This window comes from Ciconia boyciana, chromosome 2 (genome assembly GCF_034638445.1).
Source record: "Ciconia boyciana chromosome 2, ASM3463844v1, whole genome shotgun sequence".
Classification (NCBI taxonomy): domain Eukaryota; kingdom Metazoa; phylum Chordata; class Aves; order Ciconiiformes; family Ciconiidae; genus Ciconia; species Ciconia boyciana.
Window position 1 is genome coordinate 115,046,645 of NC_132935.1, and position 16,783 is coordinate 115,063,427.

Sequence of the window (16,783 nt, forward strand, 5' to 3'; positions counted from 1 at the left end):
TTGTGGTTTCAATTGAACAGCCTTTAAAATAGTTCAGGAATATGAGAATTTCTACTCTACTCAGCTACTAAGCTTAATTCTAACTTCACCTTCCATTGCTCATAAAAGTAAGCTTCTCCAAATACAGATGCATTATATTTTCATAATCAAAATCAAGAAAAGCAAGGCAGTAATTCAAGCACCATCATAAAGCTAATTCAGGGGAAAACAGGAGGCATCCTACTCTGGGGTACTTTCAGCCTTTGCTACCTTTCTTTAGCTAAGAAAAAAAAAGTTGAATTTTTAGAATTAGTTAAACTATAAAAGCCAGTACCTCAGAAGAGGCTAGATTTTTTTTTCCAGAACTCAGGCAGAGATATCCACCGCAAAACACCAACTGCCTGCAAATAACGTTTGCTAGCTGCATCCTAAGACACCCTAGGGACTTGGAGTCAGAGAAGCTGAGCAACCAGTTGCTCAGTAACATAACTATGATACTGCTCAGGTGTCTAAACACAGTGATAATTAGTAATGGAAGTAAGAATTTGGGGCACTGGCTTTGAAAATAAGCTTGGTCAAGCCTGAAGAATAAATTCGAGTGACTTGTTTCCTTCCAGATGAACATCAAAAGGACACCAGTTTTCCCTTTAGAAGTTGTCCTCTTTCAGGCTCAGTATTATCTTTAAATGAGATCCAATAAGCATTTCCATATTCTTCAGGCTAAAAGCTAGATCTCATCCTTTCTGCCAAACAGGCAAAACAAGTGCTGGAGATCAATTTATACATTGGTAATCTTGACAGGGTAGAAGACTGGCCACAGGGATTTCTCATTTGCAGTCACATTTTACACAGTAATCAATCAGTATATTCTCACCTAACGGGAAAATGAGAAATTTTACATGAAATGAATTCCTGTGCACTTCTGACATGGCTGGGGAGGTCCTTAAGCCAAGTAGCTGTAATGCCTGATCCAAAGGCCAGGGAAGTTGACCTGATATTCATGCAAAGGCTCAGCTAGCACCAGTATGATATCTTATGGTATCACTGACCGCTGTTGCAATGCAGGCTATCCTGCTCGAGTTCTCAGCCAGATATGAAACCAGTATTATTCATTCACTCTGTACATACCTATTATCTCATGATCTATCGGCAATAAATGTTCTATACATGCTGTAACAGGAATAAAGTTGTTGAACTACTACATGATGAATCCACTCAAACAACTGACAATTTCATACATTGTATGAATTTCATCAATAATGGAGAATTACAGCACAAGATCAGAAACAAGCCAATTTGCTGAGAAGGAAAGGGATTCTGCCTAACCCTGTAAATCCTTCTACTTCTCTGCTCCAATGCAACAGGTCAGCTTAAAGCTTTGCTACGGACAGTTTATCATGTTTGACTTTGTACTGAAATAGAAGTGCTTATGTCGTATAGTGTCCTGGTTTCAGCTGAGATTGAGTTAATTTTCTTTAGAGTGGCTGGTATGGGGCTATGTTTTGGATTTGTGCTGAAAACAGTGTTGATAATACAGAGATGTTTTAGTTGTTGCTGCACTGATCAAGGACTTTTCAGCTTCCCATGCTCTGCCAGGTGCAGAAGCAGCTGGGAGGGGACACAGCCAGGATAGTTGATCCAAACTGACCAAAGGGCTATTCCATACCACATGACGTCATGCTCAGTATATAAAGCTGGGGAAGAAGAAGGAAGGGGGGACATTTGGAGTGATGGCGTTTGTCTTCCCAAGTAACCATTACGCATGATGGAGCCCTGCTTCCCTGGAGATGGCTGAACACCTGCCTGCCCATGGGAAGTAGAGAATGAATTCCTTGCTTTGCTTTGCTTGCGTGCACGGCTTTTGCTTTACCTATTAAACTGTCTTTATCTCAACCCACGAGTTTTCTTACTTTTGCTCTTCTGATTCTCTCCCCCATCCCACCAGGGGGGAGTGAGCGAGCGGCTGCGTGGTGCTTAGTTCCTGGCTGGGGCTAAACCATGACATATAGCTACAGCTGAGAATCTCTTCATCCCAGCACTGAGAGGTTTCACTGCCCAAGCGATTCATGCACAGCTGACCAGTTCTCAGATTTAGAAGTTCTGCATACCATTTTATGTCCCCAGTCTTAATTTCACTCAAAGTATAATTATCCCCTAACATTTAAACTCAATTAATATTCAAACAGTAAAGTCTTCCTTTCACACCACATCTGTCATCCTACTCTTTCCTCATAGTACAACAACAAAGCTCACATCAAAAAGCACTACTAGCAGTTAAGATTTTGATTCCTTTGTCCAGCTGCTGAAATGACTCAGGAACACCTTATTCTTTTGGGTTTAAAAATACCATGTTGTTTTTCTGCAGTCCTTCACATTATGTAACTTAAGTGAAACAACAGTGTTTATAGGTTGTTATAACAGCGTTATTACAGTTGGACTCGATCTTAAAGGTCTTTTCCAACCTACATGATTCTACGATTCTATAGAAACTACACAACAATGCAATCTGAAGACATAGGTCCCAAGCCATAATTAGCATTTTGTAATTGCTTTCCACAATGCTGATTTCTGACAATGCTGGGTTTATACTCTTCCTTACATATTTGCTTTTGCTGAAGGAGTTTTCTTTACTTATCTTGGAGTGAGTCCTAGGTGATGGAACTCAATATCTTAATCAGAAAAATCTGGGAGATAACTGAGTGATTTAGTTTCACTGTTTAAGCTGAATTGCAAAAACAGGCAAAAAAGTAAAGACATTTTTTTAAACGGTAGGTGAGAATGATGAAGGGCAAGGCAGTACTGAATAAGACTCAGCATCTTTGTTTCACAAAGGTGCCTCATTTGGTCTCCATACTAAATATTAAAGGTTGCACAATTATCAAAAGTTTGATACCGAATTGTAATTGTGCCCTTTGTAGTGAAGAAATTTACTGCATTCAAAGCTAGCAATATTTCAGATAAATCTGTACATATCAACAGATAAATCTGTATGATCCAGTATTACTAGAATGTACAGAAACTGTTTGCAGGTACTGAAGTATTCCAGTTCTGTGCCTAAATTACATCAAGGCCAGCACCTATTTAAAAATGAACTTACTTGAGTTACAGATTTATTGGTTAGGATCTTGCAAAGGGAAAAACAACTTCAGTGAGCACTAAGAAATCTCAAACTTCCGTTTTCTGGTTCAAGTTGCAGTGATGAGCATAATATTAACATGGTGCTCCTACATGCAAATTGTTGTATTATTTAAACCCAAATTCTTTCCTTTGGAATTGAGAGCAAATTACTGAGACGACAAGAAATTTGTAACATGATACACGCAATTAATGAATTCACGTTTCTTCCCCACAATCATATATTGCATTTTTTGTTTCACGTCTTTCCATGACTAGATTTTATCATCTTAACATTAGATGACAGTATTTATTTGAGTTTAAGACCAGTTCAAAGAGAGGGACAGTAACATATCCCTCAACATAAGCTTGAAAATTTACAAACAAGGTCTCACCATGTAGTTAGTAACAACAGCCTCTGCATCAAATAGGGAACAGTTTTACTGAAGTTCATCTTTGAACCTTAACTTTCAAATGTTTCTTCATTGTACCAGTATTTAGGCTTCAGTCTTGCTTGCCTGAGTTTAGCAACTTAGAACAAAGAGAGAATAATTTTGAACTGCCTTCCAAGTTCACTTTGCATGTAAATAGGTATTTGACATTTTCTCACTGTCTTTTGACATATCCCTGCACTGATATTCCAAATAAAAAGGAGGCCGGAAAGAGGTGTGTGAGTTTGGTTTAATTATCTGAAGCACTTCCTTGCATTTATTTGAGGGTTCAGCTTCAATCATCTCTGCTGTGGCAACTGTATTAAACTTCAGTTTAATAGACGTAAAAGCAGAAATGTAACATCCATCAGAAACATGAGAACAATTTCCATCTTTTTATTTTTTATTTAACCACATAAGTACATGTCAACAGTTGGCATAAACTTCATAAAAATACAGTACCTTTTTGTGCTGTAACACTAGTCACAATGTTTATATAAAGATTTTTTTTCCTGCTTCCTTGAATTCAATTAACATTTTAAAAAGTGACTTCCCAAAAGCCCTTTTTGTGATAGTTTCCTTATAGAAATTTTTCCAAAATCTATTCTGTAAAAGTTAAAAAGCTAATGCATTTTCAGCCATTCTCCCTCACCCTCTCAATAAAACAGATTTTAAAAAAATAAGAAGTCTTAGAATACTGATCAGTTGTTACACTACTACTTTATCATAGATTCCCATTTAATTGATACTGTTATAGGCATGACGGATGCTATTCCTATAGCATCTAATATTGCTAGATGCTATTAGGGCTAAAAAGACCAGTCATATCAATAGACTGATGTCTGAGCAAAAAAACCAAGCCAAAACAAAACCAAAACATGAATGATATACAGAGAAACATTAGACTTTAGAAGTCTTATACTGTAGAATCAGAATTACTGTGATACTTCCCAATGGCAATAAACATACAAAAATTCTATCAAGTCAGTTAAACAACTAAAGGGTGTCCTTGCACTGGGTATCCTGGAAAGTGAATTCTCGAAATTCTTTATAACCGATAACGCTGGTGTGACACCGAGATGACAGAAAAACTGCAGAACCAGACTAATATTTTTGGAGCAATTATATCCACACAACTGACTACACCCATATCACAATTGAGTTAAATTTCATTTTTCTTTAATGCTGATGATAAAATCCAGGCAGGATCTAATACATGGGGAAAGAAAATAGGGCATACATTTTGAAAGTAATTTCTTATCAAGTTAGGCGCTGAAGGTCTAGTTAAGGCAGTGAAGGATTTATTTTAGTATCTTTCTAAGGCTATGACAGATTCTTCCTGAATAAAGCATCTTCCCTTAAAACTTTCATGTACATTATGCCAGCTTATTCTGAATGCATAAGAATGCTAAAAATTCTTGGACACGGAGAAGCTAAACTATTGCTCACTGCAAATATTACCCTTATTAGTCTTCTTTTTTAATATCAGTAAGATTCAAGAACATGCACCTAAATCATGAAGTTTCAAGTCTGCCTACAAACTTTTCCATTTCAAAAGCAAGCTTAGAAGCATGTGTTAAGTGATCCAAAATGATGAATGTTCTTAATCATCTCAAAGAAAAAATTTATTTCTCTCTGACTTGACTAGTGAAACTACGTGACTTTTAAGAGAATTTCTAGTATCACCTTGTCCAGAAGGGAGATGGGTAATGAAAGTGACATGCCAGATGCTATGCACCATTCCTTTGTTCCTAGCTGCTAGCACCAAAGCTTTAAACAAACTTGCTTTGCTAAGACATTCTGACAGTCCCATTTCACAATATATCATTGGTTTTGAGAATGGAGTTACTTTCCATAGCTACTTTTAACTTTTTGGATCACTGTTAAATAAAATGTGCAAACATATAATCATTTGCATAGCAAATCTCAAGGGACTGACCCTGAAATAGAAATCCAAACTGTTAGGTTTAAGATATTTCTATAATCAGAATTCACTTAAAATGGTAAAAAATAAAATACACATTTTTCCATTTTAAGTCTAGTAGAAAAGATATTTCTGATTTAGAATTCTTATAGTTACTAGTTTAAAAAGTTGAAAGACTGGTGGTTCTTTGCATTGAAATGTTATTCCTTTGGAATCTTCAAGACTCTGTAATTGCTATTTTCGAATACTGTGATGAAATATGGCCTGGAATCCTTGCTCATAAGGGTACATAAAGGAATTTTGCCGCTATTAGCAGGATCTTCAACATCCCAAATTTCAGGCATACTGCAACCAGGCCTAGAAAACATATGAATATGAAAAGAGAAATTAAGAAATGCAATCAAAAAACATACAGTTTGCTGAACTCAGTTTTATAACCCCCCTATGAGTAGTTCATTGTGCCACCTGTATTTTTTTAAAGTTTGTCTTTATACTAGAAATTCTTATCAGATTACAAAATCAATAAATATAGTAGTAATTTTAAAAATAGTATTGAGAATGTCTAAAATTTGTCTGCTTTTGTGGTTACATAATTAATAAGAATTAATTTGGAGGAGGAAGCATATAAAAACTCAAATTATACAATATACATTACCAGGGACCCTTAAAACTTCCTATAAAATGGAGGGTGATGTTCACATTCCTAACATTTCTAAAGGAAACTCAGGAAATAAAACACCTTCAAAAAAAAAAAAAGTAGTAACGCCTTGCTTTTTTTATTAAGGCACATAACCAACGTCAATTCCCTGTATAGTTATCTTTCACAGTTAGAATTACTGAGAATTTCCTAATTTGTCGAAGATAATAGCAAAGAAATAGAACAGATTAATTTTATTCTAAATGCAAAGAAAAGAAAATAAAACATCCAAACTAATCATGTTCTAAAGGCCAAAAAGAGAAGGGGGGGGGGGGGCACATATATTTTTCTTAAGGATAGCTTAAATGTGACAAAATTTTCAGTGACCAGCAATGGTCATAATATTTTGGTGCTCAAACTATCTTTTACTATGCACCTTTTATTCATACTAGGCTTTCATTATACACAGACATCTGTTCTTGCCATCACAGAATAATGACTTGTTTCCTTTGTGAATCTCTTCTGTATTTTACAGTGAAGTTTAAAAATACATGCAACACAGCTTTTCAGGTGCGCAAAAAGACCACAAGGTTGCTAATGTGGGTAAAGTTATACTTATTAAAATCTGGAGACACTGGACAAAAATGTATTTCGGACACTTTTACTAAATCACAGATCAACATTTCAAAACTACTGCTTGATATGAATCTTAAACTACATATTTGAGCAGCATATCATTCTTGCGAGAAACAGAGAGATTACTCACTTTTTTCTGCTTACACACAATGATTCTTCCAGGATATAGTAATTCACTCCTAGTTTTATCAATTCTCTTTTTACTTCTTTTGCAGGTTTTCGACTGTACATGGAATACACTACTTTAGTTCTGGCCCTTCAAAAAGAGAAATATAAAAGTTAGCTAGCAACATAGCATGAAAATGTAATCTTTAACTTTAGATTGGACAGGAAGGCTTTTTATTTCACAAGACAACTAGGCTAAAACAAAGTTTAAGTTAATAGTGCCATTTGCTTTAAGGCGATTGTTTCTTCACAAATACAATGATTCCAAGAACAATGTATACAGCCCTTTGATTTTTCTGTAGCAGGAGACAACTTTATAACAAGATCCATGGTTACTGTGAACAGAAAACGTAAAGATGTCAAAGCAATGCATTCACCATATAATATTCAATGCTAGAAACGACCTTGCTTGGACTGGAGGTGATCAGAAGAAATCATCTGCCCAGTCTCTCCGCACAAGGTCATACTCATTGCCCTTGTTTGGACTTTTTTAAATGCAGAGTGCAAGACCTGATATGTGCCTATGCTGAATCAAGCAAAATCATCACTTGTAAACCATGATCCTGTTTATATTACCCAGTAATATCCTCCTTTGATTGTGCAAAGCATGACATTGTTAACTCCTGTTCATTTTCTAATACTGTATTATCTCTAGCTTATTTTCCCCCAACATGCCCTGTCCTATATTTTTGTAGATAGGATAGGATATTTCAGTTGGAAGGGGCCTACAGTGATAATCTAGTTCAACTGTCTGATCAATTCAGCGCTGACCAAAAGTTATAGCCAGTTAATGCCAGACACAGAACTAAGGACATAAGGCATGTAAAATGAATCCTCTCCTTTATCCCTCTCTATCTTGTTGTTTTCTTGTTGTGTTTTTTTTTTAACCAGTTTTACCAAATTACCAAAAAATGATGCTACAATATTAAAATTAAAAAAATAAATTCATTACCTTATCGGATAAATCAATTTCAATTTAGAAAAATTTCCTGGTTTTGAAAATAAGGAAGTACAAAACTCAGTAATTCCATTACAAAATTTCAGTTTGAACTAGTCTTAGTATTTCAATAATTAGATATATTATCATGAAAAAAATTACAACCAATCACAGAAAGCTAATAGGAATAACTAAACTGGATATCTTGAGAAAAAAATCAAGTCTGTATACAGTGTCAGGAGAAACCAGGATGAAGAAACAATATAATAGTACACATTAATTCCAATTCTATAATTATATTCTGCTTTTTTTTTTTTTTGTATAGAAGTTTGAAGCCATCTCTATCTTACAGTATATCCTTTCTGATGAACACAAATCCTGAAGAAATACTGCAGGTGTTTTCAATCTGATGAAAATAACAAATCAAGTTCTATGGGGTTTTAACAAATTTGACAATATAACGGGATGCCACTCCTATTGTATATTACCAACATTAAGAGAATTAATAGCAAATAAAAATAAATCCTCAACTTCAAAATTTACCTTAATCCTGCATCTTCGTAGTGAGGATGATTTACAATAGGACGAAGTGTAGACAATTTAACACTTGCCATTGTAGGCATTGCTCCTGCAAAAACTGCATCTGAAATACAGAATAAAAGGCACGTTTGAAATAAAGAATCAAGCAGTAAAAGCAGAGAAACAATCTTCAGATATCTAAACAGTAATATTGTAAAAGAACATAAGATGTAAAGAGGGAAAGGTACTAATTTTGAAAAGGCCTTACCTCGCACCAACTGGAGATACACAAAATCACACTTCATTTTTTTTTTTTTTAAAATCTTGAACTCAATATAAGTCATTAGATAACTAAACATCTAAGAACAGAAATTTAATACATCTTATTTTTTCTTGAATGGGTAGAATAACTTATTCATTATGACCACTTTTTGTCACTTCTTACACCATTGTTAAATGAGCAATAAAATCTCAGTCCACTTCAGCTTGAAAGTATTTTCCTGCTAAAAAAAAGGTAACTACTTTGTTTACAGCTAGTTTTCCGACACTTTTACTCACTTTAATAAAAGGACAGGAGCAACCACAACACATCCACTTTGAATTCTCTTCTAGCAAAATGGTTATCATGGACCCACATACAGGAACAATGCCATGTAAGCAAAAACGTGTTTAACCGAACTTTGCAAAAACCCTTTTCTTGTAGAAATACTACACCAGTGGCTAGAACCTCCAGACTAGTAGCCTGGAGTCTAGTAACAGAAGCTTTCGGCATTTGTTTCATTTGAGACAGCTTCTATATGGACAAGCATACGTGACTAAACCATGGCTGTAGAACAGTCCCACGGCAAAGCCACAGATAGTAGCAATACCTCTGCAGTCATTCATACCGAGTTCTGTAGTTACATCTCACAGTAAATGGGGAACATCATACATTATGAAATAGTTTACCTTGTCTGGTATTGACTTTTATCCACTCTAAAAGTTCCTCCTGTGGCAAATTGCTAAATTCTCCCATGATGTTCCACTGAGTTTGAAGGTTTGCTGATCCCTCTATTGCCATCAATGCTAAAATAGCAAAGACCAATGTTTTGGGCTGGATTTTACAGAAGAGCCATCCAAACAACTGAAATGCAAGAATCAATTAATTTCTAGGCAACAATTCTGTACAGTTGTATGCAGCACAAATCATTTTTATTTCTCTAAGGAACTTAACATATGTTACAACATGAAACATCTCTGCTATTGCTTCTCCACTAAACTTCAGTGAGACCTCTTAAGAAGTACTCATGTTTACTGACTGTAGGGCATTTATTTGTAATTCTATTTAAAAAAAAAAATGTTGACATTAATGCAGCTTTTAAAGTTGTAGTTCAAATGTCAAATTCTGCAAGTAAACATGTCTCAATAATGCTAACTGCACTTTTTCAGTATTTTATCTCCTATTTACATCAAGAATTTCTAGCTGTGGATCTCTATGGATTACAGATTATACTGCAAACTTCCAAAAACATATCAGAAAAGCAGACTTTGGGGATAGAAGGTTAATGTTGCTTTATATCCTACTCTTCCCTTTCTTGAACGGAAAAAGATGGCCCTCGCATTTTTTCCTAAAGATTGCTTGCTGGAGGCTCTAAGCAAATACTCATAAATATCTGAAATGGGGAAGTTAAGAAGAAAGAAGTACCAAATTTGCTATGTTCAAGTTTAGTTCAATCAAGAACACCTTCTCATCCACATCTGACCTAAACCTTAAGTAAGACAAAGTATGAATTACTTTTTTTTTTAAAGCTATTGTTAATTAGAAGTAAGGCTTCACATTTTAAAAAATATCAAACCTGCACTAAATAAATACATTTCATTCAGAGTACCTTTATCAATTTTTTTAATTAAAGCATGAAATTATAAAATAAAGTTTCACAGTAAAATCTCCCATTAGGCTGACTACACCAATTAAGTAGTGTATGTTATCTTTGTTATAAACTAACCGTAAACTACTTTAGATTATTAAAACTCTCAGGCCACCTCTCCAAAGTAACAGTGTACTCTACTCTCATCCTCAAGGACTTGCTAAACACTCTAGCAAGAACAGCAATACTATCCAGGGAAACTTAATATACCAAATATGCCTGACCACTGTGCAGGTCTGGAAGGATGAAGGGAAATTAATTCATTTGTACGCTGCTCTACATGAGCAAACCTTTTTACCAACAGTCGCAAAAATCTCACTTCAAGAACATGTTAGAACTTTGGAATTCTTTATTGAGTTCCATGGCTTTTCAAATCAAAGAAAATTGCATTCCTATCATACTTTTATAAAACCTCATTCATGTTCGAAGTATCTAAACTTACCACTATTTTGTTTACATAAAGAGCCTAGAATGGTTGAACATATATGCGATGCAAAAGAAGCATTTCTTTTATGGGATGCTGTTCCTTGTAGTTTTTATACTGAGTCAAGGTTTTTTATTGTTTTTGTCAAATGAATATATTAAGTCTTTCTCCAGCTATTTTTCTTTGCTTTCAAAGTTTCCACTCAGGATAGTATAATTTCTCCTAACAGAAAGAGGAAATGTGTGGATGTAAACAGTTATCATTTTTATTGTCCATCAGGTGCCACAAGCTGCAACACGGAGGTAATGGAAAGTACACAGATTCATGCAACGGTCTGAAAGAACACAACAACAAAATTCCTTTCCCATGTGCAGAATAATTCTAGTATGTCTTTTGCCTGTTTGTTTGTTATAGGTTTGTGTTACAAATGTCCATCTCAGGCTGACTGTTCACAAATAAAAGGATATATTTTGAAAGGCAGCTGATTAACATGTTATCTATCTATAGCCTCAAAATAAATTAATGATACTAACATACCCCTGCAGGTAAACTTCAATGGTCTGCTAGAGGAAAGGATAGCACTGACCTCCATTAGGATGAGATAATTACATATGCTAAATTTGCTTAAATTTTTCTTGCATCTGTAAAGACAAGTTGCTGCTCATCAACCTACCCTTTATGCAAACATCTAAAACTTTACATAATGATAAGTGTACCAGGTGTTAATCAATCGTTTGGTCACAAGTCCAATCTTCCCCTGCTCATCTCCATCACAGCAATTCTTCTGAATCAATATTGCACATACGGTCAGATTTTTCAACCTCAAACTAGTGTTTCTGCTCTGCAGCCAGTAGGACAGAAAAAACTCACTAAAAACCACCTGATATTTTCCTGAGCCTACAAAAAAATAACTAGTTTTCTCATCCCTTTGCTTGCTTAAGTCAGAGCTGTCTTAGAAGTGGTCTGATCGATAGCAGCTCAACAGCTTTACAGCCAGTGTTTCTCTCTCAGGCTGAAGCCAGTCATGTATTACCTGGAAGATTACCAGCAGCTCCCTACTAAAGAAAGTGTACATCAGACAGATCAGAAAGAATCTGGCTTGTCTTTTACAGGTATCAATCAGCACCAACCTAGGGAACATGCTGAACAGGTGAAAGAACCTTTGCTGATAGCAAAACAGAGGAATTATTTTTTATTTTTACTTACATTGTTCACCTAAAGTTGGGTACTCTTGAACACAGGTACGTACTTCTCCTAAGGCCCAAGCCAGGGCCAGGATAATCACAGGCCTTGTTATATGGGGCAGCTGGCCATTTATCATCTTCTGCACGGAACAACTGTCCAAACTGCAGTAATCTAAAGCCTTACCTTCCCTAGCATTCAAGACCTATTTCTTTCAAGCCAACTATGCCTCCATGATGCTGCAAAGCAGGACAAAAAAGTCACTGGACCTGAGCCACCTGGTCCAACAGGGGCAGCTCCCAGAATAGGTTACCATCTACATTTGTAGCTTCCTGAGAAGCTTACTCTCACTCTACAACCATAGGAAACAGCAGAACAACCAAAGGGCCAAAATGCAGTTGGAAACAGAAGAAAAGAAAATATTAATAAGATACTCTGAACCTGTCCTTCTTCCAGTATTTGCACAGTGGTAGCATGTGGCATCCTCTAAGATCCAAAACTCAATGATTACCAAAAGCACCAGTTTTCATTAACTGGCCTGATGACCTTAGTTGCAGTACTAAAACAAAAAACACAATGATCCAGGATGAATTACTGTAGTGCCATTACTCAGGTGCTTTAAAAAAGAAATAAAATGATCACCAGCTGAAAGCTTTTACTAATTTGCCACGTAGCAGCTAACTTACTATATGGAAAAAAGCAAATGAGGCTACATATTAATAGAAACCATTCCTAGCAGCTCATCTTTCAGTCATTACCAGTTGCAAGGTACTTCTTCCTGTCTTTCAGAGATTATTTCTCTCCATATAGAGAAAAAAAAAAAAAAGCAGGTCAGATTTTATTGTTTTTCAATTCTCAGAAGGCTGAGAGGCCTTTTCCTGTGGCACAAAACATAGAAATAATTTTAGTTCTAAACTTTACTAGAAAATTCTATAAAAATTTTTCAATAATGACAGGGTAGAAAAGCCCATCAATTTTCTCCTAGGAACGCACAGTTAAAACAGTTAAAACAAGCACAAATTAACTTTGGACAGAATTAATTTATATTGTAATCATTATCTAGAAATTGTATGTTAGAAGAAAATAGACTTTTTTCTTTTTGCTCTTCTGTCTTTTGAAAAGCAACTTCATTTCAAATTACTCAGAAACACCTCGTGAGAGTTGATTTTGAAAAATTTAACCGCATTGTAAATGCTATTACTTAAACATCCAGACCACCCAAGAGGACACCAATACTTCAAGAGCAACTAAGAGCTGGGAAATGCCATAAGAACACCTGTGAACCTTACAGAATAGCAAGAGTGTAGAGGAAAAGTAAATTTAAGTTCCAACACTCAGTTACAAGGTGGCTAAATAAAGTTACTTTTTAAAGTTTTTGACACATTTTTAGCATTTTATATATTCACTGTACAGATTCATTTTATGTTGGCAAACAGCACTTTTACCCATGCCAAGTAACAAAACAGGGATCAAGGAAGTGAAGAGGATGACATTTAAGCAGATTCATACAGTGTAGCCTGTCTAGCATTATCAAGAACTGTCCTTCACTAAAAGAACATTCAGGGAAGCAATCCAGTTTTCTGGGAAACAATCATTTGTTCGGCTGCCTTAACATGGGACAGCTTTCTCCTCTTTGCATAATTTTGTCTCATTCACTCATCTTCCAGTTGTATGACACAGATATCAGATGTTCCACAGACAGTAATTGCCTTCACCATACAACCCTAATTCACCTTTAGGAAAGGTTCCAACCACAGATATTGTGGGAAAAACAATGTGTATCCAGCATTATAGTCTGTATCATACTGCATATACACAAGGCAGCCAGAAAAAGGTTGTACATACACCACCAGTTCTGGCACACCACATTTTGAGTACAACTGAACTTGTTCTGTTATTCTTGTATTTCTTCAATTTTCAAAACCAGCAAACCTAATGACTCAGGTTTCTTATTAAAATCCTAATTTTCTTCCCCAGTCATTGCTAGTTTCCCCACTCTGTCAAACATTTTTCTCTTTTCCTTCTTCTGTGTTATGTCTGCAACGGTTCTTAGCACTGGATTCTTTCTCCCACTCATCCTCATACTGGTGTTCTCCATATAGACATTTTCACAAGTTCCCCATCTAATCTTCCCAATTTGTTTTCTTGTTAGTAAGCCCAGCTCACTATTAATCATAATCTTTCACTGTATCAATGTGGGATACTTACTTTCTGTGATGTAAATGACACTTTCTACAAAATCACAGTATGGTTGAGGTTGGAAGGGACCTCTGAAGGTTGTCCGGTCTAGCCCCCCTGCTCAAGCAGGGCCACTTAGACCCAGGATTGCCTAGGACCGTGTCCAGATGGCTTTTGAATATCTCCAAGGATGGAGACTCCACAACCTCCCTGGGCAACCTGTGCCAGCGCTTGGTCACACTCACAGTGAAAAAGTGTTTCCTGATGGTCAGAGGGAACCTCTTGTGTTTCAGTGTGTGCCCACCGCCTCTGGTCCTGTCAGTGGGCACCACTGAAAAGAGCCTGCCTCTGTCCTCTTTACACCCTCCCTTCGGGTATTTGTACACATTTATAAGATTCCCCTGAGCCTTCTCTTCTCCAGACTGCACAGTCCCAGCTCTCTCAGCCTTTCCTCGTGGGAGAGATGCTCCAGTACCTTAATCACTCTTGTAGCCTTTTGCTGGACTTTCTCCAGTATGTCCATGCTTCTCTCGTACTGGTTAGCCCAGAACTGGACCCAGCACTCCAGTTGTGGCCTCACCAGTGCTGAATAGAGGGGAAGGATCACCACCCTGAACCTGCTGGCAACACTCCTCCTAACGCAGCCCAGGATACCGTTGGCCTTCTTTGCAGCAAGGGTACATTGCTGGCTCATGTTCAACTTGGTGTCCACCAGAACTCACAGTCCTTTTCTCAAAGCAGCTTTCCAGCTGGGCAGCCCCCAGCATGTACTGGTGCCTGCGATTGTTCCTCCCCAGATGCAGGACTTTGGCACTTCCCTTTGTTGAACTGCATGAGGTTCCTGTCAGCCCACTTCTACAGCCTGTTGAGGTCCCTCTGGATGGCAGCACACCTATCTGGTGTACAAGCCACTCCTCCCAGTTTTGTAGCATCAGCAAACTCTGCCCCATCATCCAGACCATTAACAAAGATGTTGAACAGGCCTGGACCTAGTATTGACTCCTGGGGCACATTGCTAGTTACTGGCCTTCAATCAGACTTTGTACCACTGATCGTCCCTCTCTGGGCCCAGCCGTTCAGCTAGTTTTCAATCTACCTCCCCTGTCTGTTTCCCAGACAAAGGACTGCTTACCCCACTTTTGCTGCAATTGCAAAGCTTCTAAAACAGCTATTTAGATACAGATTCAATCAAGTTCACTTCTCAAAAACACAGATACTGAAACATGGAAACCCAATTCTAAGATCTTTTATATCTGGAGAAAATATAGTAACATTTTATGTTATGGATTATTTCAAGCTAGGAAAATTAAATCTGAGTTAGGCGTATGACTTTTGATTTTTAAGGCTGCAAATGTTTTCAACATGCAAGACTTCAAAACTAGACTTCTGGAAAGAATTAATACACAAAAAATATGCAAGGCAATAAGCTCTAAAGAGCTGTGAAAACACAGTGTAAACAAAGTAAAACACTGTTTGGATAAAATTAATAGGCAATAAAAAACTTGCAATGGCATAGAAATGTGTAAATACAGTAAAATCCAGTGTATGTCTCCCTGTGCTCAAGCTCAATACACAGCATATTAACTCATAAAATAACGCAACTGGACAAGTTGCATAAAACAAGACATTTGCTTTATTTGGGGAGAGGGGAGAATGGAACTCATGTAACCATATTTTTTGACAGGCAATATAATCTGGTTTATTTTTAACTGGTACACTCAGATTCAGCAATTACACACAGAGAAATCTGCTTTTGGACAAATATCTGGGTAATACTATAAGTACCGAGATAGCTACAGGATTAAAAAGAGACCTTACCTGTTTTGAACACACCAAGGAAGCCATAACACATAGATGTGGTGTCAAAAACAATTTTAGTCTCATGATTAAAATCGCTAGGACACTGTACGCCAACAGCTGCAATGCATGGTATACCAGCTGAAAAAAAAAATACCACACAGAAGCATAATATTTGCATACTTTTCATTTCTGTCTTTAACATACAACTTCATTTTCAGTATAGCTTAAGTGACGACCTTGTCTGAAAAAGAGTCCAAGTCAAAGTAAAGACCTTCACATTTCAGACAGTGATAAGGACTTTCTGTTATCTTTTTTTCTAAAGTGTATGTAGTATGCTACGGTATGGAACAACAGGAAGGATAAACATTAACAATACAACCAAAAGGAGTTGGAGAAATGGCTAGCTATGCAAAAGATCCTGAAAGGTAAATACACAATAACATATGTAAAATTTCTTGTATAACCTCTTTATAGAAGTGAAGAGACCTTGCTATTTAATACCTAAAATACCTAAGTATGACATTAAAGAAGCAAATAAAATCATCCTTGATACTCACACAACCACAGGCAGCTTGCTTTAGTATTCTCAAAACAGGCTAAAAAACATCAGAGATGTCACTTACCACTCCTAACATTGAACCTATATTACTTGTGGAAGTGCTGTGGTAAATCATAGAGGCATTTTTGCAATCAGTGCTTTTATCTAACCGATTGATTATCGTATTTTGAATGGCATGAGATTTCTCTCACAGCACAAACCACAAATAAACTGCTGTTAAGAAAGTTTTGCACTGTCCTTGTAACTCAACTGCAAATAAAGAAACCACATAAGAAAGCTGCCATTCAATATTTTTTTTGCATAATTTTATTCAAAGAACCATGTGTAGAATTATTTTTATGATGGCATATTTCAAATCATAATTTTAACATTATCTGTCACGTGAAACCCC

The 16,783-nt window shown here is 36.4% G+C and overlaps 1 protein-coding gene across 1 annotated transcript in view; it reads right to left on the reverse strand.

The window, feature by feature from the left end:
• Positions 1-3,902: 3,902 nt before the first annotated feature.
• Positions 3,903-16,783, reverse strand: part of DPY19L1 (dpy-19 like C-mannosyltransferase 1) — a 50,769-nt gene continuing 37,888 nt past the window's right edge. Inside the window, exons 19-23 of the mRNA XM_072853653.1 lie at positions 15,852-15,971; positions 9,291-9,465; positions 8,367-8,466; positions 6,852-6,977; positions 3,903-5,805 (exon numbers count right to left, since the gene is read on the reverse strand). Of these exons, the coding sequence (XP_072709754.1) occupies positions 5,649-5,805; positions 6,852-6,977; positions 8,367-8,466; positions 9,291-9,465; positions 15,852-15,971 (678 nt within the window). The 3' untranslated portion in view covers positions 3,903-5,648. The remainder of the gene's footprint in view (positions 5,806-6,851; positions 6,978-8,366; positions 8,467-9,290; positions 9,466-15,851; positions 15,972-16,783) is intronic.